We start from the raw sequence: 26,221 nt of genomic DNA, 5'->3' as shown, positions 1-26,221 counted from the left end.
ACTCTTTGATACATCATTTATTATGTAATTGGTAATTTTCAGTTACACTGAACAGCCGATATGCAAGATACAGTAGTTGTCTTAAACTCAAAAGTTATTACATCCAATGAATTTCATTGCAGCAGGGAGCCAAGGCAATAAGACTTGTTGAAATAGCACAGAGCTAAATTAAACTTTATAATAATTATGTAACACTCCATAATTATATTTTTTTAAACACCCATGCACCCATCTGCTGAGCCAATCCATACATGTCCCTGAGAGGCTGTGTGCCTGATCTAGTGCATGTTTTCACTGTCAGAAGTTCCTAGTCTCTGGTTTCAGGAACAGAAGCGGCTCTTGAATAGTGTGTGACTGCCTGGTGACGCAGAGAATAGAACAACGTAGGCCTATTACATACATATCCTAACAGTAGCCCACTTACCATGACAGCTGCTGAAATCCAAACAAAGGTGACGTCACTTTAAGAACAAACTGTTCATCACTTTGTTGGAAAAACAAGGACTACTGGACTACCTGTGACAATAATCCTTAAAAGACTATGGGAGTCTCCCACATTAGTGATCATGGGTGCACACCTAATAATAAATAAAATATCAGTTACATTGGCAAACCATTTAATTTATAAAAACAATAGAAAAACTACTTAAATGAAATGTACATATTCTTTACATAATTAGAAAGCACTGTCCATGAGCTGCCACTTATGTAATCAAGATGTGTGGTCATTCATAAACCATTCACCCAACCGTATATACAGCACGACACACAATATCAAATAGCATTTAGAGAAAGTGCTAATGTTAGTCTTTAAAATGAGATGCAAATATCTTTGCTATTCTCTTGGTCTCTTCTTTCTTCATGGACGACAGTGGTATATTGGGCCTGGGACGAGGAACACGCCGACAGAGAATCCCATGACTAAGAGGGCTCTTTTTCTGCAAAAAAGAGATTCAATCAATTGTTTAGCATAGAAACTGGCCTATTGTTCCTAGTTTGCAAGCAAACTAAATGCATAATTAGGCTTTAAATGGAGATATTGGGAGACAAAAAATGTGAAAACGCAAAGATTTAAATGTCTACCATTGTGTGTTAATGAGTCAGTCCTTTCTCCATCAAACAGAACCGGCCCCACATTGGTCAAATACGTACAAATATGTGATCAATCACGCTGAACTCTACTCTAAAAAGGGCTGGTCAGATGTTTGTTTTAATATTAGCACAGAGTGACTAGCTGGAACTAGTTTCGTTTAGCATTGAGTGACTAGCTGGAACCAGTTCTCTGACATGTCCTGCGAACTCTGTAGTCCCATTGCGTGATAAACAACTGCACCTCCACACCCCCTTCTTGAAACTGGATACATGCCAGTCTGACGCAGGGGCCCGGACAAGCAGGCATACCTCCCTATCACCACAGTTGCCCTTTAGTTATGTAAGTTAAGTTTTGAGCCAAACCCTAATGATTATTCTCATTAGAACAACAACTCTTGAGCTATTAATGATAAAAGATAAGAAATGTTGATTTCTCACAAATAGTAAGCCTAAATCTCCCATAGCCAGACTGCCAAGTGTGTTACCACACAGACAGACATATCAGCCCAGCGACTGTGACCCCACAGTTAAAGGTCAACACAATGCTGAGACGGAAAGACACTCAGGGTTCTTGTTTTATGATATTTCAGCCAATGGCGTGTGGAGCGCCCTGAGTCTCTCCCTCTCTCTAGAGATTAGCTTAACGGTTATTTTCTCCTTAGCTCAATAGCAATGCAACCATTTGAGAGAGATCACCCCACTGCTAAAGAGTTGGACTAATCCTCAGGGCAGGAAGGACAGTTCCTCTCATGATAAAAGCCCCCACCTTAGAAGTATATTTTAAGGCAGGCAGTGGCCTCTTATACTACTAGCTGCTGCACTGGCTCAGTTCTTGCAGTCACTAAACTGGCCCAGTTCTTGGAGTCACTAGACTGGCTCAGTTCTTGCAGTCACTAGACTGGTCTATACTGGTGCACTCTTGGACTCCCGAGTGGCACAGAGGTCTAAGGCACAGCATCGCAGTGCTAGAGGAGTCACTACTGTCCCGGGTTCGATCCCGGGCTGTATCACAACCGTCCTTGATCGAGCGGGTCAATTGGCCCAGCGTCGTCTGGGTTAGGGGAGGGTTTGGCCGGAGAGGATTTAGCTGGCTCATCGCGCTCTCGCAACTTCTTGGGGCAGGCCTTGGGGCAGGCCGGGCGCCTGCAGGCTGACCTTGGTCGTCAGTTGAACGGTGTTTCCTCTGACACATTGGTGCGGCTGTCTTCCGGGTTAAGCGGCCCGGTGTTAAGAAGCGCGGTTTGGCGGGTCATGTTTCGGAGGATGCATGACTCGACCTTCGCCTCCCGAGCACGTTGGGGAGTTCAGCAATGAGACAAGATCGAAATCGGGGAGAAAAAAGGGGTAAAATTCACAACAACAAAAAAAATAGACTGGTGCACTCTGTGTGACTCTGGCCCCCTTTACTCGCCGAGATCCAAGCTGGACGAGGACTGGCACATAGTGACCTACTAGTAACTATGTCCTCCTTTGGCATTGGTATGACAGAATATTAGCACTGGAAGATGACTTGGCAACTTCAAGACTGTAGAGACAGTTTCCTTATTAATCAGCAGCGTGCTCCATACACGTGCCTGATAGAATGAATGACTCAATATTCTGTAACCCATGGCTTGTAATGCAACAATCAATCATTTTCGTGGAATTTGCTACTACTCTAAATGTTGACCTGTGTCTCAGTTACTCATGTCTAGACTTGCAAAAACCTGTTAACGTAGCATATTCAGGCTCAACCCAGAAGCAGAAGAAAAGGAGATTGAGGCAGAGAGAGAAAGAGGGGACAGGGCTGGTACTGTACTTACTGGGTCAGAAGAGGCCAGGGGGAAGACCGGTGCTATGCGTAGCGCTCTCATAGAAGCCTCCATGTGGTGAGATGAGAGGAAGAAATTAGGGATGTCCACAGGGTCAGAGCTGGACAAAAGGCAGTTAAGGAACAAGCAAAAACCAAGCATCTAGGTACTGTATTCTTTCTTGGGTCTATGTTAAAACTGTAAACACTTTATCAAAGAAGCTCAGCTTCAGCTAAACAGTTAAAATAACAAAGAGGTAAGAAAACAACGCTGACAATGCAAGGATACTGTTTAGACTTCCTGTTGTCTTCTTTGTGTAGGAACGTTTCTGGCTGATATGTGTCAGATGTGACAACAACATGTTCTGTGTCCTCTTCTGAGAAAGCAGCTGTGTCGTACAACAACCCGGAGGTCTCAACCTCTGACAGAGCATCTCTGTCACCAGGAACCTTGCTAGCAGTCTCTCCACTACACAATAAGGACTGTTCGTGTAGAGCAGCAGTGATGGACTCCTGATGTAGTGCTGCCTCATTGTCAGAGGTTTGGAGTGTCCTCTCACCATCACTCACCATGTCTTCCTCCTCGTCTGTGTCTGGTCCATGAGGGAACTCAGAGTTAACATGTTGCTCCCTCTCCTCTAGTCTGCTGCCTATGGGCTCACTAGAGCTCCAAGCCTGCAGGGTGTCAGTCTGCAGATCAGACCTCTCCCTCTCCCCCTCCTGTTGGGTGAGTCTGGGGTGGTAGGAGTAATCCAAGGCTTGGTGCTCCTCTGGTGTCTCCAGACTCTCCAGAGAGGCTAGGTCTGGGTCTGACAGCAGGCTGGTCCAGGGGCTGGTTCTGTCTGTTAGAGATGCAACCTCATTCAGAGGCCTGGGCTCTACCACTGTCTCCTCATAATCTCCATCCTCTTCCTCCTCTCTGGGACCTCCTCCTTCATCATCTTCAGATGCAGGGTCCTTGTCCTCCTCCTCTTCATCAGCCTGAGAATCACTGTGTTCCTGATACATACATGGTACAGGTGAAGGGACAGGAGACACGTCCTCCTGGGGGGAGCCTGATGCTTTATGGAAACATGGAGCACTCTGGGGGAATGTTTCATAGCTTTCAGGCAGGTGGTGGTCATCTGGAACAGGGGGAGTTGTTGAGCTGCTCTGGGGGCTAGAAGATATTGTCTCCATGCGATGATGTCTCTGTAGACCTGGAGAAAGGAAAGAGATGTGTTGAGTGGCCTGACTCTAATAACAGTATAATAATAATACATTAACAAGGCAATCCCCAAGACGTAGACATGAAGTAACATATTTTGGATACCCTATGAATAGGTATGCATCCCAAATCTCATCCTATTCCCTATATAGTGCTCTACTTTTGAACAGAGCCCTATAGGAATAGGGTGCCATTTGGGACTAATCAGGTGAAGAGCATCTCACCACTGATGAGGTTGTTAACCTCCCCAACCAGGCGGGTGGACTTGAGAAGGAGCTGGGAGGAGTCTGTGTCTGAGACCCGGTACTCGTCCAGTCTGGAGCGCTGACCCTGCTCACTTTGAGAGGGGAAGGTAGGGGTGGACAGCTTATGGCTGAAGTACCTCTGGATGTCATCCAACTCACTTAGGTTTTTCCTGGAAAAAACACAACAAGCACATTCCTTATTGAAAAGTTACTTCGGTGACACTTTCTGTGTGGGTATACAGTAAACACAGTCCAGCCCCGCCCTATGGGCCCTGGTCAAAAGTAGTGCACTACATAGGGAATAGTGTGTCATTTGGGATGCAACCCTAATGTCCAATAATTTACCGGAGTGCTGAGAACAGAACGGAGCTGGAGGGATGGGCGTCCAGCGCAGCAGCACTGGTGGGGTGGCCCACTCCCCCCTCCTGAAGACTCTGGTGGTACAGTCGCACCCTGTCCATGTGCTCATCATGTCGGTCACTTTCACTGGACCTGACATCGGGGAGGAGGGGGAGAGCAGAAAGGGGGAGGAGGAGAGCAGGAGGCGGCGACAGGGAGAGGGCAGAAAGGGGGAGGAGGAGAGCAGGAGGCGGCGACAGGGAGAGGGGGATAGCAGAAAGGGGGAGAGCAGGAGGAGAGGAGACCCAAAAAAATAAAATAAGTAACACCATTACAATTGTTGAAGTGGTTCTCCAAAGTGAATTTAGGGAAGGTTTGTATGATACCATACACTTTATGTTGCATCTAATTGAAATAGATTACTTGCATGTTAAAGAAAGAATTGTGAGGGACAGAGCTAGAGACGAGCCCTACAGTACCTTTCTGGCAGCAGCCTGTCTAGGTGGTGGGGTGTGGAGTTGATCCTCTGCTCTGTGTAGCGGCTGACGTGGGAGGGGAAGCTGCTGTATGTGGCTGTCGTGTGGTAATAGAGGGGCAGGGTCTGGAACAGAGCCTGACAAATAAACACACGCACCACGGCTGTTAAACCCACAAAGATATACAAGTAGTACAAAACACTGATGCACTCAAATCCTTTTGTGACTGCTATGAGCCATTCTGGCTCAGACAAGGTTACTTACCTACTTACTAAATGCTAAGATGCTTTAGGAAGAACTTAATACAGACTAACAGTGAAAGCCACTGCTGTACTCACTGAGGAGTCTTTGTTGCCGTCACACACAGCCTGTCTCTGACCCCGCAGCTCCTGGACTCCCTTAAGTGGGGAGACAGACACTTTGAGCTGGCCCTGGCACTGGCCATTGAAGTCAGTGATGTTGTACCAGCCACACACTGACTGGAAGCCTGACAGGAGAGGGGACAGGTCCACTGAGGCAAACCCAATCACCCGCTCCACATCTAACAAGACAAGACACAGGACCAATGAAGTGCATTAAACATTAAAACAACACTAACTTTATCCCCTTCAATAATTGTTGGTTGATAGCTAGAGTATTAATGTGTGTTACTACATTGCTGTACTGTACCTCCTTTGTGCCAGACTTTGAACACCAGGGACTGTTGTGGATCCAGAAGAAGTTGCTTTGACAGCCTGGGATTATCAAACAGTATATTAGTTCAGCGTGACACGGTCTGACAGAGGGCATTCTAAACTAGGCATGTTCCAATAATATCAACAGCACATTTGTTCATAATCATCCAAACAATCCTTAATATGGATTCATAACTTTTACATCTTTGTGCCCATTAAACCTGTATATTAAATAAACAGTATGTGTTGCAGGAGTTAAAACTAAAATAAATACCATGACTAGAGATATCTCACCCCAAAAATCTATATTGCGATAATTTACCCGAATTGATTCGATAACGATAAATAGAACAATACGTTTATAACATTAATGTGCACCAGTTTTTTCAAAATAAACCTTTATTTTATTTCTAATCTCTAGTATAGTCTACATATCGTAATGAAGGACATCAGCTAAATGCCTACGATAAGTGATTGGTATTGTATCCCCTTTCATACCAAAAAGCAATGACCATCATTGTGTAAGGGAAAGAGGATGATTTTATAAATGTATTAAACTGAGTTTGACCAATTCCAGTCCTTTTCAATATAAAAAATATAATAAAAAGAATCCATATGACGTAAATCTGTCTCAGTGACGGAGAACTTTAACCCCTGTGTTGTCTAAACCTCTGAAGTAAGCTATAGATGGTACACAGGTAGTCTACCTGCACTCCTGCTGGTGGTCCCAGACGGGGCAGTGACTGTCTGCTATGAGAGCTGTGGTGACTGGTTCAGCAGAGTCAGTCGTGATGTAGGACACACAACAACTAGGCAGCCCTCCACTACGCTCAGCTAGAGGACAGCCTGCCAAGGAGACGCAACACAACCATCAGACTCATCAACAAAGTGTTAAAGGACACAATCAAAATGGATGACCCTACTAATGGTCAAACGTAGTGCACTACATAGGAAATAGGATGCCATTTGGGAGGCAATCTGTGTACCTTTAAGACTGAGGTGCATGGCCCTGTCCACAGTGATGGTGACAGTGAACGTGTCCTCCATGCTGACCTCGGAGGGCTGTGAAGGCTCTACACTAATTGAGGACTTGGTCTGGTGTCTGCTGGGTGCTCCAGACTGTCTGGACACAGCTGCTGTGGATGAGGGGACTCCCTGCCCTCCCTCCTTCTCCTCCTCCTCTCCCTGGCTATCACAGTTCTCCTGGTCCTGGCTGTCCCCTCCTCCAGGTGTGTGCGCCTCTGGGAGGGATCCAGGGGTCAGGGTGATGTGGACCCTCAAGGCAGCTCCACTCAGATCTGGTGCGGAGCGCCTGAACAGGGGGTACACACCTACACAAACAAAACACTGGTGTGTTACTGATGACCCTTATGTAACATTATATTACAACATAGCATTTACAAAGGCTAGATAGTCAATGATTAGTTTGAGGTCGTCATTGACTGTTAGTTATATCAGTACTGTGCTATTTAGTATCTTGAAAGGAGCAAATAAAATGTCTTATTTTTTACTAAATGTATTATTAGTATTACGTGCCACTGAGATTCAGCTTGTGCCTTGCCATCTTGGCCAGGGAGGAGAGGTCTACGAAGGCTGAGCCCACCAGCCGGTCCATGTCATGAGGCCTAGGTCCCCTGTCCTTCCCAAAGGCCACCCACACCTGAAGCTCCAGCTTCTCCTCCCGGAGGTACCACAGCAGGGGCTGGCTGCTCCTCAGCTCCACAGTCCTGCTTCCTCTGAAGGCCACCGTGGCCAGGCCCTCTTCCCCTCCACCTCCCTCCTCCTCCACAGACAGGCCAGGGTGTCTGAGCTGGGAACAGAAGGCCTCTCCGTCGTAGAGTTTATATCTAAAGTAGCAGTAGGTGGAGCGCTGCAGCTCGCTGTGTCCAGGCAGGAGGAGACAGTGCACAGGCAGCCAAGCTCTGGGCATGGACATGGACAGGGACACCGTCCTCTGAGTCTCAGCCCACATCTCTCCCTCATTGGGTGGCTCCTCTTCCTCCTCCTCCCTCCCCACCTCCCAGCCCAGGCCCTGGGCGGCAGTGACGACCCTCTCTCTATCTGCATGGTGGGCAAAGTTGATGGAGATGTCCAGGCCGCCCACGAATATGTGATGTCTGGGAGATGAGGTCAGGTCTTTCGGCAGAGACACTCCAAACCACCCACTGATCCCTGGGAATTTACAACACGTTAGCAGTCTGTTGGTTGGTAAAAACTGACCTTATAACAGCACTGACCGAGTGTATTACACAGCATACTGAACCTGTTCTTTTATGGATGAGATCAGCCAGCTGAATTCTCACTGTACCCAACATAGTATTCTTTGATCTCGGGCTGACCATCACTGCAGTAATAAAACACATAAATCACATTGGATCAAGTTTCCATCAGTGTTACATTAGGAAGATGCGCAAACTGTGAAATTAAATTGTATAATAACATTTCCTTGTAACAATTGACGTTAATATACAACTTGTAGGATCGAGTACTTGAGCTGCAGTGAACCCATGATTGTCAATTGGATATATTAAATGTCTGATATGGCTTTTGTTTACAATTGCACCCAATAAATACATGAATATACACTGCTCAAAAAAATAAAGGGAACACTTAAACAACACAATGTAACTCCAAGTCAATCACACTTCTGTGAAATCAAACTGTCCACTTAGGAAGCAACACTGATTGACAATACATTTCACATGCTGTTGTGCAAATGGAATAGACAAAAGGTGGAAATTATAGGCAATTAGCAAGACACCCCCAAAAAAGGAGTGATTCTGCAGGTGGTGACCACAGACCACTTCTCAATTCCTATGCTTCCTGGCTGATGTTTTGGTCACTTTTGAATGCTGGCGGTGCTCTCACTCTAGTGGTAGCATGAGACGGAGTCTACAACCCACACAAGTGGCTCAGGTAGTGCAGTTCATCCAGGATGGCACATCAATGCGAGCTGTGGCAAAAAGGTTTGCTGTGTCTGTCAGCATAGTGTCCAGAGCATGGAGGTGCTACCAGGAGACAGGCCAGTACATCAGGAGACGTGGAGGAGGCCGTAGGAGGGCAACAACCCAGCAGCAGGACCGCTACCTCCGCCTTTGTGCAAGGAGGTGCACTGCCAGAGCCCTGCAAAATGACCTCCAGCAGGCCACAAATGTGCATGTGTCTGCTCAAACGGTCAGAAACAGACTCCATGAGGGTGGTATGAGGGCCCGACGTCCACAGGTGGGGGTTGTGCTTACAGCCCAACACCGTGCAGGACGTTTGGCATTTGCCAGAGAACACCAAGATTGGCAAATTCGCCACTGGCGCCCTGTGCTCTTCACAGATGAAAGCAGGTTCACACTGAGCACCTGAGCACATGTGACAGACGTGACAGAGTCTGGAGACGCCGTGGAGAATGTTCTGCTGCCTGCAACATCCTCCAGCATGACCGGTTTGGCGGTGGGTCAGTCATGGTGTGGGGTGGCATTTCTTTGTGGGGCCGCACAGCCCTCCATGTGCTCGCCAGAGGTAGCCTGACTGCCATTAGGTACCGAGATGAGATCCTCAGACCCCTTGTGAGACCATATGCTGACACATGCACATTTGTGGCCTGCTGGAGGTCATTTTGCAGGGCTCTGGCAGTGCACCTCCTTGCACAAAGGCGGAGGTAGCGGTCCTGCTGCTGGGTTGTTGCCCTCCTACGGCCTCCTCCACGTCTCCTGATGTACCGGCCTGTCTCCTGGTAGCACCTCCATGCTCTGGACACTACGCTGACAGACACAGCAAACCTTTTTGCCACAGCTCGCATTGATGTGCCATCCTGGATGAACTGCACTACCTGAGCCACTTGTGTGGGTTGTAGACTCCGTCTCATGCTACCACTAGAGTGAGAGCACCGCCAGCATTCAAAAGTGACCAAAACATCAGCCAGGAAGCATAGGAATTGAGAAGTGGTCTGTGGTCACCACCTGCAGAATCACTCCTTTTTTGGGGGTGTCTTGCTAATTGCCTATAATTTCCACCTTTTGTCTATTCCATTTGCACAACAGCATGTGAAATTTATTGTCAATCAGTGTTGCTTCCTAAGTGGACAGTTTGATTTCATAGAAGTGTGATTGACTTGGAGTTACATTGTGTTGTTTAAGTGTTCCCTTTATTTTTTTGAGCAGTGTATAAAACCATTCATGCAGACAGTATTCTGATTGTATGACTAAATCCCATTGCAACTGCTTCCTCACCCTTGCGACTGTCTCTATTCCAGACAGTGAAGACAGCTGTGGCCTCCTGCAGGAGCTCAGCCAGGCTGCAGGTCTCCCCAGAGCTCCTCTGGACCTGCATGAAACAATGAATTAATTAAATTCTTGTTTTATTGTCCCATAGGAAAACTTGTGACAACAACACATGCATTCATCTACATCATGTGAGTTCCATCACCTGCAGCTCACAGGGGAACTCGGTGTGGTGGTCAAACTCTGGGCAGAAGGTCCTGGCGGCCACACGGGTACTACGCCTCTCACTCTCAGGCAGGAAGGAGAGATGGGCAGTAACGTACACATTCACCCCAACATCAGCATAGTACTGAAACGTTTCATCTTGCTCTGACAAAGCCCTGTGGGAGTGTATGTTTGTTAGAAGCAAATTGAGTTTAAATGCACATTTATTGTAAAGCACTAGGCCGTGTTACTGTAAAGCACTTTGTGACAACCGCTAACATAAAAAGGGGTTTGATTTGATTGAACCAATTGAAATGCAGTGAATATTTATCAATGTACAGCTTCTACTACTCTTAAACCTTTGGATGCCATCTACCATAGTGCCCTTCGTTTTGTTACAGGTGACCTCATCACTGTATTCTGTATCAAAAGGTAGCTGGACTTCGCTAAAGACCCGTAAATCTCTACATTAGTTATTTTTTGTTTACAAGGCCCTACTTAATAAACTTCTGTCTTATCTAACTTTGCTGTTGAAGTATAGACACTTAAGTTGCCTAACACATTCACAGGTTTGGTTAACTTGAGGTTCCCATGGTCTCCACCGAGCTAGGTAAATCTGCTTTTAGTTTTAATGCACCGTATTTCTGTAACAAAATTCAAAATATATTTCATCTTGATGTTCTGGTTTCTTTCGCGCAATTTAAAGTATTGATTGTGGACTTATTTGTGGAGGAATGTAACCGTTTTCTGGGTGATTTGTGAAGTTTTAATTGTGCTTACCATGACTGTGTTTTTGTATTTTAAATGTATATATATATATATATATATATATATATATATATATATTAGTATTATACAGGGCGTACTTGGAAAAGAGACCTAGGTCTCAATATGTCATCCCTGTTAAAATAAAGGTTAAATAAATAAAAAACGCAGAACATTCCAATGATTGGAATAGAGAGAGGGAGAGATGGCAGTACCTTGCTGCTGCCTGTAGTCCTGCTGCCCTGTGCACCTGAACCACCATGGTCACCACCCGAGAGGCAACCGCCCCACTCCTTACATCAGATCTCAACGGACGTTGTTTGTAATGAACAAACACATCAAGCAATCCTTGGAGAGTACATACAACAAAGTTAACTGATCAAATACTGTATGTATGTAAGGAAAGTGTCTTGATTTCAGGTTTTGTAAGTACAGTACAGCATTGCCAAAAGGAGTGCCTGTGTGTGTTACCTGAGGGCTGAGGTTGGTGTCCAGCAGGGCTGTCAGTCCTGGGCATCAGCGGAAGGGAGAAGACCTGGGCTTCAGTGGGCTGTTGTCTCTGCATGGTCACCATGGCACACAGCTTGGACAGGGGCAGCATCCCTTTAGCCACCAGCTGGTCCCGGACATTTGGGTAATAGTACCTGCAAAGGTGGGTCAAATACATTCTATTAAACCACCACTAAATTCCAAATGTTAAAGTGAAGTCTAAAAAACGATGGAAGTTTGAGTGCCAATTTGTTTGTGCTATCATGTCAACTTGACACCAAACATGGCTTGACAATGACAGCAATGGAGTTGACAAGAGCACCAAAACCTGCGGACTCTCCTTCACTGCAGCCGACGTGAGTAAAACATTTAAACGTGTTAACCCTCGCAAGGCTGCAGGCCCAGACGGCATCCCCAGCCGCGTCCTCAAAGCATGCGCAGACCAGCTGGCTGGTGTGTTTACGGACATATTCAATCAATCCTTATCCCAGTCTGCTGTTCCCACATGCTTCAAGAGGGCCACCATTGTTCCTGTTCCCAAGAAAGCTAAGGTAACTGAGCTAAACGACTACCGCCCCGTAGCACTCACTTCAGTCATCATGAAGTGCTTTGAGAGACTAGTCAAGGACCATATCACCTCCACCCTACCTGACACCCTAGACCCACTCCAATTTGCTTACCGCCCCAATAGGTCCACAGACGACGCAATCGCAACCACACTGCCCTAACCCATCTGGACAAGAGGAATACCTATGTGAGAATGCTATTCATCGACTACAGCTCAGGCATTTAACACCATAGTACCCTCCAAACTCGTCATCAAGCTCGAGACCCTGGGTCTCGACCCCGCCCTGTGCAACTGGGTACTGGACTTCCTGACGGGCCGCCCCCAGGTGGTGAGGGTAGGTAACAACATCTCCACCCTGCCGATCCTCAACACTGGGGCCCCACAAGGGTGCGTTCTGAGCCCTCTTCTGTACTCCCTGTTCACCCACGACTGCGTGGCCATGCACGCCTCCAACTCAATCATCAAGTTTGCGGACGACACTACAGTGGTAGGCTTGATTACCAACAACGACGAGACGGCCTACAGGGAGGAGGTGAGGGCCCTCGGAGTGTGGTGTCAGGAAAATAACCTCACACTCAACGTCAACAAAACAAAGGAGATGATTGTGGACTTCAGGAAACAGCAGAGGGAGCACCCCCCTATCCACATCGACGGGACAGTAGTGGAGAGGGTATAACAGGTTATGTCCCAAATGGCACTTAATGGCACTTAATTCCCTATATACTGTACTACTTTTGACCAGGGCTCACAGACTGACCTGCACCACACTTCAAACAGGATGCCTCCTCCATTGGCCAGGCCCTGGCTGGAGAAAGAGCTGAGTAGCAGTCTCTGGACTGGGACTTCTAAAGGAGCCAGCAGCACATGACTCTCACTGTGGCCAAACACTGGGTCAGGAACACACAGGGTAGTGGTGGTACGGAACTGCCTCAGATTCACACCTAGAGGAGAGAAATGGACAGTACATTAGCAGAGGATATACAGACAACAGACCTCAAACCCTCATGTCAAACGTGATAAATGTGTATTCAAGGCTAGAACAAGAAAAATATTAATGCAGTGCTAACATTGAGACAAAGGGCCCTTGTCAAATGCACTCCACCATAAAGGATATATGGTGGGATGCAGCCAAAGACAAGAAACTTAAACATGAGCTATTTGCTTACTGCAGTTTAACAGAATTGGGTCCAGACTTTGAGCAGGAGGCTCCTCCTGAGTGGGGAAGGTGTACTGGACATAACAGTCAGCCTCCCCCCAGACTGTAGACTGTAGTGGTGTCAGCCCCTTCACTCTCTCCACTTTCACCACAAACAAGTGCTCTCTCATAGTCTCCTCGGGAGACGGCTTCACCTGGAGGATAACAAGGATAAAACTGTTCCAAGGACCGCTGGAATTGAATTTACCCTGAAATCCTGGACTTGTATGAATAACAGTGAGCAGAAAAATCCTGAAACTTGCATTAAAAACATTTTAAAGACAGAAAAAAATGTATAGCTAATAAAATGTTGTTCCTTGTGTGGTTGGTGATCCAGCAAATGGGCTGGTCTTGGGAGATGAGACACAGAGCCAAGTTCTTCATCCCTCATATGCTGCAGAGATACTATTTGGACAGATAGACCCATGGCTAGAAGCACCCGGAGGTTTCCATTTATAATGCCTGAAAACACGTCAATGACTGGCATGTAGCTGTCCACCCCTAACACTGGGTACTGAGCCTGAAGCAGAAGGTGGGAAATCTTGGGATCTCTGAAAAACAAAAGAAAAATCAATCAAACAAAAAGACATTGTATTGAGTAGTTGTTTCCATAATAACAGCTGTTATATGACTCATTTATATATAGTACAAAGGTTGAGTTATAACAAGATAATGTATTTCAAACCTTTCCCTCACCTGAAGGACATGTAGAACTGGTGGAGGGGTAGTTTGACCAGCCCTAGGAGCCGATCCTGCCCTAAGCTTCCTGCTCTCTGCCAAACCTCAATCACCATCACATTGTTCCTCATCCTCTCTAGCAGCCTCGAGGTCAAGGACACAGGAGCCACCTGAGAAACAGAGTATTTGAACTCACATCTACCAGGCAGACAGAATCACATCATAAGGGCACCCTATTCCTTTTATAGTTCACTACTTTTGACTAGGCTGAGGGCCCATTTGGGAGGTGTTTTCATCGCCTATGATATGAATACCCTTAGCCAGTGGAGGCTGGTAGGAGGACGGGCTCATTGTAATGGCTGGAATGGAATCAATGGAACGGTATCAAACATATGGAAACTACATGTTTGACTCCGTTCCATTTAAACCATTCCAGCCACTACAATGAGCCCGTCCTCCTATAGCTCATCCTACCAGCCTCCTCTGCCTTCAGCAGCATCATGCTGACTGGGCATAAAATTAATCTGTTCCATCAGTTACCTGTACAAAGTTGAACGAGGGGTTTGCCTGGCCCCAGCTGATCACTGATCTGGACGTCTCATCCTGGCCAAAGAGCTTACAGTTCAGGTAGACATTAGGAGGCTGCATGGGTCCACAGCTAAAGTCCTTTCCATTAGGCACCATGAGCAAAGCATGCAGCAGAACCCCACTGTCCTCCTCCACCACCTGATGGGCCTGAGGTCTGTGATGGGATGTCTGGAGGCTGGGGAGAGGTGAGGGACCTTGTGGGGCCATAAGAAAAACATTTACAGTTGAAGTTGGGAGTTTACATACACCTTAGCCAAATACATTTAAACTCAGTTTTTCACAATTCCTGACATGTAATCCTAGTAAAGAATCCCTGTTTTAGGTCTGTTAGGATCACAACTTTATTTTAAGAATGTGAAATGTCAGAATAGTAGAGAGAATGATTTATTTCAGCTTTTATTTCTTTCATCACATTCCCAGTGGGGCAGAAGATTACATACACTCAATTAGTATTTGGGATCGTTGCCTTTAAATTGTTTAACTTGGGTCAAACGTTTCGGGTAGCCTTCCACAACCTTCCCAAAATAAGTTGGGTGAATTTTGGCCCATTCCTCCTGACAGAGCTGATGTAACTGAGTCAGGTTTGTATGCCTCCTTGCTCGCACACAATTTTTCAATTCTGCCCACACATTATCTATAGGATTGAGGTCAGGGCTTTGTGATGGCCACTCCAATATCTTGACTTTGTTGTACTTAAGGCATTTTTCCACAACTTTGGAAGTATGCTTGGGGTCATTGTCCATTTGGAAGACCCATTTGCGACCAAGCTTTAACTTCCTGACTGATGTTTTCCTCCCTCATGATGCCATCTATTTTGTGATGTTCACCAGTCCCTCCTGCAGCAAAGCACCCCCACAACATGATGCTCCCACCCCTTTTCTTCACGGTTGGGATGGTGTTCTTCGGCTTCCAAGCCTCCCCCCTTTTCCTCCAAACATAATGATGGTCATTATGGCCAAACAGTTCTATTTTTGTTTCATCAGAGCAGAGGACATTTCTCCAAAAAGTACAATCTTTGTCCCTATGTGCAGTTGCAAACCGTAGTCTGGCTTTTTTAAGGCGGGTTTGGAGCATTGGCTTCTTCCTTGCTGAGCGGCATTTCAGGTTATGTCGATATAGGACTCGTTTTACTGTGGATATAGATACTTTTCCTCCAGCATCTTCACAAGGTCCTTTGCTGTTGTTCTGGGATTAATTTGCACTTTCGCGCCAAAGTACGTTCATCTCTAGGAGACAGAACGCGTCTCCTTCCTGAGCTGCATGACGGCTGCGTGGTCCCATGGTGTTTATACTTGCGTACTACGAGGTTTTGGCTGATTTATTTTGATTTTCCCATGATGTCAAGCAAAGAGGCACTGAGTTTGAAGGTAGGCCTTGAAATACATCACCAGCTACACCTCCGATTGACTCAAATGGTGTCAATTAGCCTATCAGAAGCTTCTAAAGCCATGACATAATTTTCTGGAATTTTCCAAGCTGTTTAAAGGCACAGTCAACTTAGTGTATGTAAACATCTGACCCACTGGAATTGTGATACAGTGAGTTAGTTATAAGTGAAATAATCTGTCTGTAAACAATTGCTGGAAAAATTACTTGTGTCATGCACAAAGTAGATGTCCTAACTGACTTGCCAAAACTACAGTTTGTTAACAAGAAATTTGTGGAGTGGTTGAAAAATGAGTTTTAATGACTCCAACCTGTATGTAAACTTACGACTTCAACTGTATGTGATAGATTTTTTTCCCTAGTAGTCTTTTTATTGTTTACACACAAGGATGAGTTGTGCATGTTCTCTTTCTTTACTGACCTTGAGGGGCCACAGTTTGTTTTCCCGTCCTGGAATATCTATTATTAACAGTAGATAGAGGGATATCCTCCCCTCTAGTGTCGTGATGCTGAGGCCTAATGGTTGTCATGTCCACCCTTGAGGGGCTAGCTTCTCTCTGGGGACTGGTCAGGGCCTGGGAGGGGGCTCGGTAACCAGCTCCAGCTGACCTTTGACCATTGGCTGATGAGAAATCTTTGTTGTCTGCAGCCAGTTCAAGTGACACCTGGAGAAACAAAGAGGGAGATTGAGATAATTGTTGTATTTATTTTTATTTCACCTTTATTTAACCAGGTAGGCTAGTTGAGAATAAGTTCTCATTTACAACTGCGACCTGGCCAAGATAAAGCAAAGCAGTGCGACACAAATAATAACACAGAGTTACACATGGAATAAACAAACATACAGTCAATAACACAATAGGAAAAAAAAGTGTAGTCTAAAGTGTGTGCAAATGAAGTAAGATAAGGGAGGTAAGGCAATAAATAGGCCATAGTGGATAAATAATTACAATTTAGCAATTAAACACTGGGGTGATAGATGTGCAGAAGATGAATGTGCAAGTAGAGATACTGGGGTGCAAAGTAGCAACAACAAAAAAATAACAGTATGGGGATGAGGTAGTTGGATGGGCTATTTACAGATGGGCTATGTACAGGTGCAGTGATCTGTGAGCTGCTCTGACAGCTGGTGCTTAAAGTTGGAGAGGGAGATATGAGTCTCCAGCATCAGTGATTTTTGCAACTCGTTCCAGTCATTGGCAGCAGAGAACTGGACGGAAGGAATTGGCATTGGGGGTGAGCAGTGAAATATACCTGCTGGAGCGCGTGCTACGGGTGGGTGCTGCTATGGGTGACCAGTGAGCTGAGATAAGGCGGGGCTTTACCTAGCAAAGACTTATATACGACAAATATGAAGCGAGGGCCAGCCAACGAGAGCATACAGGTCGCAGTGGTAGGTAGTGTATGGGGCTTTGGTGACAAAACGGATGGCACTGTGATAGACTGCATCCAATTTGCTGAGTAGAGTGTTGGAGGCTATTATGTAAATGACATCGCCGAAATCAAGGATCGGTAGTATAGTCAGTTTTACTAGGGTATGTTTGGCAGCATGAGTAATGTAATGTCAAAGTGGAAGAAAATTATATATACTGTATATATTACATAACTAAAATATAGTCGTTGCATAAGTATTCAGTCCATTTTTAGGCAAGCCTAAATTAGTTCAGGAGTGAAATATTGCTTAACAAATCACAGGCAGAATGAGTGAAGGATGCTTTTTTGCGAAATAGGAAGCCGATTCTAGATTTAATTTTGGATTGGAGATGCTTAATGTGAGTCTGGAAGGAGAGTTTACAGTCTAACCAAACACCTAGGTATTTGTCGATGTCCACATATTCTAAGTCAGAACCGTCCAGAGTAGTGATGCTGGACGGGCTGGCAGGTGCTGGTAGTGATCGGTTGAAGAGCATGCATTTAGTTTTACTTGCATTTAAGAGCAGTTGGAGGCCACGGAAGGGGAGTTGTATGGCATTGAAGCTCGTCTGGAGGTTAGGTAACACAGTGTCCAAAGAAGGGCCAGAAGTATACAGAATGGTATCGTCTGCGTAGAGGTGGATCAGAGAATCACCAGCAGCAAGAGCGACATGTATACAGAGAAAAAGAGTCAGCCCAAGAATTGAACCCTGTGGCACCCCCAAAGAGACTGCCAGAGGTCCGGACAACAGGCCCTTCGATTTGACACACTGAACTCTATCAGAGAAGCAGTTGGTGAACCAGGCGAGGCAGTCATTTGAGAAACCAAGGATGTTGAGTCTGCCGATAATGAGTAATATTCCAACACTACACTCAATATGTCAACAACCTCCTAAATATGATGAATGTAACAAAGGCTGTGTCCCAAATAGTACCATCTTTTCTATGTAACCCTATTCGCTTTGGGCTCTGGTCAAAAGTACAGCACTATAAAGGGAATAGGGTGCCATTTGGGATGTAGACAAAATGGTGGACAGTAGCAGACAGGCTCACCTTGAGAGGGCCGATGTCCTGGCTCTCACCAGTCCCCTGCAGACTCTGGACAGGCAGAATGATAGTCTGACTCAGCTGCTCCCTCTGCAGTAGACAGCAGAGGGGGAACACAGCCTTGCCAATGGCTACAGGCTGCAGAACAACACAGAACACATCCATTCAGGTGCAATATACATTTACATTTACATTTAAGTCATTTAGCAGACGCTCTTATCCAGAGCGACTTACAAATTGGTATACCATCTATATACTATCTATAAATACATAACTTGGGTAAAGCAGAACAGAGGCTTGGTTACTGTACAATAAAACATAAAAGAAAGTAGATTTTTGTTGTCATACAAGTGTCCACATACTTTCTTCTGGGAGCTGTTTCTGGAGTAGATGTTAAATGTGAGTTCTGTTCCCCACCACTGCTCAATAGTTGACCCACTGAAGTGGACTGGAAACACATTGCGCTGCTGGAAGTTCACCACTATAATGCAGAGTGAGACAGACATCTTTAACAAAACCTTCATGTTATCATTCCTAATAATTCACAATACAAATTGAAATATCAAACTCTCTGATAATGCTAAAGAAATGTGTCTACAACACAAATGGCACCAAAAGTAGTGCACTATATAGGAAACAGGGTGCCATAAAGGACACAATCTTTGACAATGTTAAAGTCTTACCTCCTCCTGTAACTTTACTAGAGAAGACTCGTGTCACCTCTGCTGCCAGGGCCTGACTAGGATCATGCCTGCTGGAAGTTACAGGGAACAGGTACTCCACAAAATAGGAGCTATGAAAAGAGAGACAGACATGAAGCAGGAGCAGACATAGGTCTTCTGTATTATAATGGTAATCAAACAAAAGGGGAGACAAACATTTGAAACATTGGGCGCGTTAGTTTTGCATCCTAAAGAGAACCGAGCGATGCAAAACGAATGTGCCCATTGGCATGTTTCATAATGGTGCATACAATTTCTTAGAGGAGAGGGGTCGAGGAGGTTTCCCTTTGCCAGAGGTCTTCTTAGGTGTGGTGGTGGCGCTGTCTGCAGGCACATTCAGGGTGTGGATCACCACTCTGGCCAACCGGACCTCACCTAGGACAGTGAGCTGGTCCATACACAGCCCAGGAAGCATATCCCCAGTCCCTGGAGTCTGCACATTTTCTGAGTCCAGGCTGACACAGAAGGTTCATTACTGTACAATGACTTAAATTCATTTTGAAATGTTCAATATACAGTGGGGAGAACAAGTATTTGATACACTGCCGATTTTGCAGGTTTTCCTACTTACAAAGCATGTAGAGGTCTGTAATTTTTATCATAGGTACACTTCAACTATGAGAGACGGAATCTAAAACAAAAATCCAGAAAATCACATTGTATGATTTTTAAATAATTAATTTGCATTTTATTGCATGACATAAGTATTTGAATACCTACCAACCAGTAAGAATTCCGGCTCTCACAGACCTGTTAGTTTTTCTTTAAGAAGCCCTCCTGTTCTCCACTCATTACCTGTATTAACTGCACCTGTTTGAACTCGTTACCTGTATAAAAGACACCTGTCCACACACTCAATCAAACAGATTCCAACCTCTCCACAATGGCCAAGACCAGAGAGCTGTGTAAGGACATCAGGGATAAAATTGTAGACCTGCACAAGGCTGGGATGGGCTACAGGACAATAGGCAAGCAGCTTGGTGAGAAGGAAACAACTGTTGGCGCAATTATTAGAAAATGGAAGAAGTTCAAGATGACGGTCAATCACCCTCGGTCTGGGGCTCCATGCAAGATTTCACCTCGTGGGGCATCAATGATCATGAGGAAGGTGAGGGATCAGCCCAGAACTACACGGCAGGACCTGGTCAATGACCTGAAGAGAGCTGGGACCACAGTCTCAAAGAAAACCATTAGTAACACACTACGCCGTCATGGATTAAAATCCTGCAGCGCACGCAAGGTCCCCCTGCTTAAGCCAGTGCATGTCCAGGCCCGTCTGAAGTTTGCCAATGACCATCTGGATGATCCAGAGGAGGAATGGGAGAAGGTCATGTGGTCTGATGAGACAAAAATAGAGCTTTTTGGTCTAACTCCACTCGCCGTGTTTGGAGGAAGAAGAAGTATGAGTACAACCCCAAGAACACCATCCCAACCGTGAAGCATGGAGGTGGAAACATCATTCTTTGGGGATCCTTTTCTGCAAAGGGGACAGGACGACTGCACCGTATTGAGGGGAGGATGGATGGGGCCATGTATCGCGAGATCTTGGCCAACAACCTCCTTCCCTCAGTAAGAGCATTGAAGATGGGTCGTGGCTGGGTCTTCCAGCATGACAACGACACGAAGCACACAGCCATGGCAACTAAGGAGTGGCTCCGTAAGAAGCATCTCAAGGTCCTGGAGTGGCCTAGCCAGTCTCCAGACCTGAACCCAATAGAAAATCTTTGGAGGGAGCTGAAAGTCCGTATTGCCCAGCGACAGCCCCGAAACCTGAAGGATCTGGAGAAGATCTGTAGGGAGGAGTGGGCCAAAATCCCTGCTGCAGTGTGTGCAAACCTAGTCAAGAACTACAGGAAACGTATGATCTCTGTAATTGCAAACAAAGGTTTCTGTACCAAATATTAAGTTCTGCTTTTCTGATGTATCAAATACTTATGTCATGCAATAAAATGCAAATTAATTACTTAAAAATCATACAATGTGATTTTCTGGATTTTTGTTTTAGATTCCGTCTCTCATAGTTGAAGTGTACCTATGATAAAAATTACAGACCTCTACATGCTTTGTAAGTAGGAAAACCTGCAAAATCGGCAGTGTATCAAATACTTGTTCTCCCCACTGTATCTTTACAAAGTAAAGACGGAGACACTAGTAGAGACAACAGCAGAAATGAGTATAACTGACCCTCCACTTTTCTTTGGACCAGAGTGCCTCAGCTCTTTATCATCACCCCTCTTCTTAAGATTCTTCTTTGGAGAAGGACCATCCTTGTCATCATCACTTGGACTGCTGTTAGACATCTGAAGGACACAGAGGTAAAATAGTGACCCTAAAGGCTACACTATTGCCAATGTAAAAATATACGGTAATATTGGTAAACAGAGTGCAGGTATCCATCTTTCCATTATCCTGCTTTTTCAAACTTGCATACCTATAACTGACTTTTTTAAATTATTATTAAGGACTAGAAAAGAGTGCAGGTGGCCACCCATTGTTTCCTTGGTAAACAGAGGACAGGTGTTGCTGACTAGTGGCTGACACTCACAGGAGCTTTGTAGAAGAGGTTCTCTAGCAGGCTCTGGTCATACTGTGGGTCATTGAGTTCACTGTCTCCATACACACTGAGGAAAGAATCAGGAGGAGAGCCCTCTCCATCCCAGATAGGGAGAGCAGATCCGTTCAAACTAACAAAAGGAGAGAAAACACGACACAGTTACTTATAGAAATATACTGCACAGTTACTTATACAGCTACAACGTTTAATCAACTTGGTACCAATTACTAGGTAAAGACACAGTTTTGTTTGTTTCTTAATATGCTAAGATGGGGGTCAAGGCTACCTGCCCAGCAGCAGATCCACTGCCCTGTTCTCAGTGTCAGCAGCAGTACAGTCTGGGCTGAGGTAGTCTGGGGGAGTGTGGGGAGACTGCAGGAGACTGGAGTCAGCATGCAGAATGTTCTGCAGTAGCCTCCCACAGTGAGGAATGGACGGCCTAGAGAAACAAAAACAAGACAAGTTCCCTAAGCCACGCATCAGTCAATGAGAGAGATTTTTAAAAGGACTGGAGCCATATGTATCAAGCATCTCAGAGTAGGTGCACTGATGTAGGATCAGATTCCCCCTATCCATGTAGTCTTATTCCTTATGATTTAAAGGGCAAAACCGATCTTATATCAGCACTCCTACGTACACTAAAATGCTTGATACATACGGCCCCTGATCTCAGTTTAATACTAACATTGGTGGTGCTCCTATGTTGTCCTTTGGAAGAGGTAGAGGAGTGTCTTTCAGAGCCAGTTCAGAGTCCATGTCAGACTTTAAAGCTGATACCACCATGGCATTTCTAAGATTGCTTCCACGCTCTAAAAGAACTAAAACAGGAAAGGATACAGTAGGGATGTTAGCAGAAGATAGACAGTTTCTCTATTGTACGCATACAGTGCATTCAGAAAGTATTCAGACCCCTTCCCTTTTTCCACATTTGGTTACGTAACAGCCTTATAATAAAATTGATTAAATAAAATATTTTCCTAATCTATCTACACACAACATCCCATAATGACAAAGCAAAAACAGGTTTAGACATTTTTGCAAATGTATACAAAAAACAACAACAGAAATACCTTATTTACATAAGTATTCAGACCCTTTGCTATGAGACTCGAAAATTCAGTTCAGGTGCATCCTGTTTCCATTGATCATCCTTGAGATGTTTCTACAACTTGATTGGAGTCCACCTGCGGTAAATTCAATTGATTGGACATGATTTGGAAAGACACACATCTGTCTATATAAGGTCCCACAGTTGACAGTGTATGTCAGAGCAAAAATCAAGCCATGAGGTTGAAGGAATTGTCCGTAGAGCTCAGAGACAGGATTGTGTCGAGGCACAGATCAATCAAATAGATGTATAAAGCCATTTTTACATCAGCCGATGTCAAAGTGCTATACAGAAACCCAGCCTAAAACCCCAAACAGCAAGCAATGCAGATGTAGAAGGGTACCAAAAAATGTCTGCAGCATTGAATGTCCCCAAGAACACAGCGCCCTCCCATCATTCTAAAATGGAAGAAGTTTGGAATCACCAAGAATCTTCTTAGAGCTTGCCGCCCGGCCAAACAGCAATCGGGGGAGAAGGGCCTTGGTCAGGGAGGTGACCAAGAACCCGATGGTCTCTCTGACAGAGCTCCAGAGTTCCTCTGTGGCGATGGGAGAATCATCCAGAAGGACAGTCATCTCGACAGCACTCCACCAATCAGGCCAGACAGAAGTAAAAGGTACATGACAGCCTGCTTGGAATGTGCCAAAAGGCACCTAAAGGACTCTCAGAGAATGAGAAACAAGATTCTCTGGTCTGATGAAACCAAAATTGAACTCTTCGGCCTGAATCCCAAGCGTCACTTCTGAAGGGAACCTGGCACCATCCCTATGGTGAAGCATGGTGGTGGCAGCATCATGCTGTGGGGATGTTTTTCAGCGGCAGGGACTGGGAGACTAGTCAGGATCGAGGGAAAGATTAACGGAGCAAAGTACAGAGAGATCCTTGATGAAAAACTGCTCCATAGCACTCAGGACCTCAGACTGGGGCGAAGGTTCACCTTCCAACAGAACAACGACCCTAAGCACACAGCCAAGACAACACAGGAGTGGCTTCGGGACAAGTCTCAATGTCCTTGAGTGGACCAGCCAGAGCCCGGAGTTGAACTCGATCTAACATCTCTGGAGAGAGCTGAAAATAGCTGTGCAGCGACACTCCCCATCTAATCTGAAAGAGCTTGAGAGGATCTGCAGAGAAGAATGGGAGGAACTACCCAAATACAGGTGTGCCAGGCTTGTAGCGTCATACCCAAGAAGACTTGAGGCTGTAATCACTGCCAAAGGTGCCGCAACAAAGTAATGCGTAAAGGGTCTAAATACTTATGTAAATAAGGCTGTAATGTAACAAATGTGGGAAAAAGTCAAGGGGTCTGAATACTTTCCAAATGCCCTGTATATGATTCCTTTACAGTATGTACATGATGATGCTGTAGTAGGCTACAACCTGAAAGTATGTCGTTGGTGGTCTGTCCGTGAGTTGATTCCTGCACTGTGGGATTTGCCGCTCCCTGTCCATGTTGAGATCTACTTGATGTTGGCTTTTGGTTCTCAAGTGCCAAGTCAGTCTTTTTTTCCGTCTGGGCATTTTGGAAGTACAAATGGTCTTTCCCTCTGAAAATATTACAAAAGCATGAAAGCATCACTGAAATGAGAGAGAGAGAGAAGCTGCTTGAACAGACAGTAGGTCTATGACATTAGTGGACTGTCTACCTTGGCGTATTGCTCCCTGACTCTTTCCCACTGTTGACAGAGAGTGGTCTGGACAAGGAGGGCACCACCAGAATGTTTGGTTGAGATGCTGGCTTCACTGTGGACCTGAATGCAGGCACAGCCATTTCGATACTCATGTCTGTGGTGGGAACTGAGCAGCTGCTGTCGTACGTTTCAGTCAGGGCCTCCAGAGCAAGCGACACCTGGAAAAAATGTTAATCAAGAACAATCTGTATGTAGACTCATCCAATTAACATATGTCTTTTAATTAACAGAGAGCCTGGGAAAGCAAGATAAACCACAAAGCACCTATCAGAATTAAATAACACATTTTCAATTAGGTTGCAGCCTCCCTACCTGTAATTCTCCAAGCTTCTCAGACATTGGAGACACCAGGGTGAAGAACCCACTGATGGAGTGTGACAGAGAGAGACAAGAAATCCCAGCAACCTGAGCACGAGCAATTGGCAGGTGTTCTGGCTTTGTCAGCACCTCCAGCACCAGAGAGCCCATATCTGTAATAGAGACAACATATATAGTGAAAATCAACAACATCAGGAGGTCATTTGAATATTCTGAAGACAGCTTGGATCACACCATGTGGCATACCATGCATGCAATAGTTACCTGTTAAGTAGGATGTGAACTGCTTCGGTCCACATCGGATGGGAAAACGAGCTGTGGACTTCACAGTATTCTGTGTCGTTTGTGACCCATCCCGTGGTCTGAACTGGGTCCCATTGGAAGACTCTCCCCACCAGCGCAATCTGATAAAAGTTGTCGGGAAAGGCTTGGGGACTGTCCATAAAACTCTGCTTACTGTCACTCGTAGAAAGCATCGCAGCTGACCCTCAACCAGTGGAGGGAGGCTTGTGGTTGGGGACACATCACTGGGGACTGAACAAAAAAATATTGTCAATGTACCTTACATGATGTTACTTATAGCGTAAAATCATTTTCTACTACTAACGTTAGTTATAAAAAAGTACTAGCTCATATAAAAAAGTACTAGCTCAGGTCAACGTGCATGAGTCGGATCTGCAATACGAGGCATGCGCCTGGACACAAGGCGGTAAAAAGTCGTTTATTTCGTATTTTGTAGAAATTACACCCTGCTCCTACCGCGAGAAGAAATGTAGCACCCTTGAAACATATTTACTCTGCCGCGTTACAAAAGTATATGGAGCCAGTTAACGTTAATAAACAAAGTCAGTGCAGGTAACGTTATCTGTTGTTGTCGCTCGATGGACCAGAACTAGCAACAACAAACAAGCGACAGAAATTATCTTAGCTACTAGGTCCATCAATTGAGGTTGCAAGTTTTCACTATATCCATGTCATTAGCATGCACCTAACTAGTTAGCAGCAAGCAGCTTCAAATGATAATCTAAATTTTTCACCATTCACCACACACAGCCAGCAGCATAACGTTAGCTAGCTAATGAGATTGACGTTGGTCGTAGCTAGCTACCTTTCCTCCTGATGCTTCCACATTTGGTAGACTTCAATTTTTTTGTCTTCATTCCTTACCAATAAATGTGATATGACAATATTAAACCTAAATTACATTATGTAAACAAGTTGTCAGTGCAAACTGTCCCTGAGCAACAATGTTCGTTAACTTTCCTCAGTCCCGCCTCTAATCCAAAGACCGCCGCTGTTATCCCGTGGTGCACTGTGGGAAGTTGTGTCATTGCAACTCCCCAACCTCTCATCACCAGTCACCACCAGAGAGCAGCACTATTCTGTACAATACTGTAATGTATCAGGTCCACCATCATCATAGATGGTGAAACTAAAATCAACGTTCACAAATCTTAGTCTT

General features: G+C 45.3%; 1 protein-coding gene across 1 annotated transcript; it reads right to left on the bottom strand.

Moving 5' to 3' along the window:
• On the bottom strand, positions 1–26,058 carry c2cd3 (C2 domain containing 3 centriole elongation regulator). Its single transcript, XM_071357323.1, has 35 exons — positions 25,868–26,058; positions 25,024–25,293; positions 24,754–24,911; positions 24,397–24,599; positions 24,131–24,297; positions 22,328–22,460; positions 21,929–22,081; positions 21,634–21,772; positions 21,273–21,388; positions 19,340–19,543; positions 19,050–19,159; positions 18,729–18,847; positions 18,373–18,504; positions 16,328–16,571; positions 14,473–14,714; positions 13,951–14,102; positions 13,566–13,805; positions 13,226–13,413; positions 12,817–13,000; positions 11,474–11,646; positions 11,218–11,350; positions 10,239–10,413; positions 10,043–10,136; positions 8,086–8,166; positions 7,359–7,994; positions 6,809–7,153; positions 6,530–6,668; positions 5,818–5,882; positions 5,487–5,689; positions 5,152–5,285; positions 4,679–4,825; positions 4,313–4,503; positions 3,171–4,080; positions 2,895–3,003; positions 1–938 (listed from the first exon to the last, which is right to left on the bottom strand). The coding sequence occupies exons 1-35, from the start codon at positions 25,917–25,919 to the stop codon at positions 804–806; spliced, it is 6,876 nt and encodes a 2,291-aa protein (XP_071213424.1). The 5' UTR covers positions 25,920–26,058; the 3' UTR covers positions 1–803.
• Between the last annotated feature and the right edge of the window lie 163 nt (positions 26,059–26,221).

This window comes from Salvelinus alpinus, chromosome 21 (genome assembly GCF_045679555.1).
Source record: "Salvelinus alpinus chromosome 21, SLU_Salpinus.1, whole genome shotgun sequence".
Lineage (NCBI taxonomy): Eukaryota > Metazoa > Chordata > Actinopteri > Salmoniformes > Salmonidae > Salvelinus > Salvelinus alpinus.
Note: the sequence above shows the minus strand (reverse complement) of the source record. Positions and strands in the feature narration are given on the sequence as shown.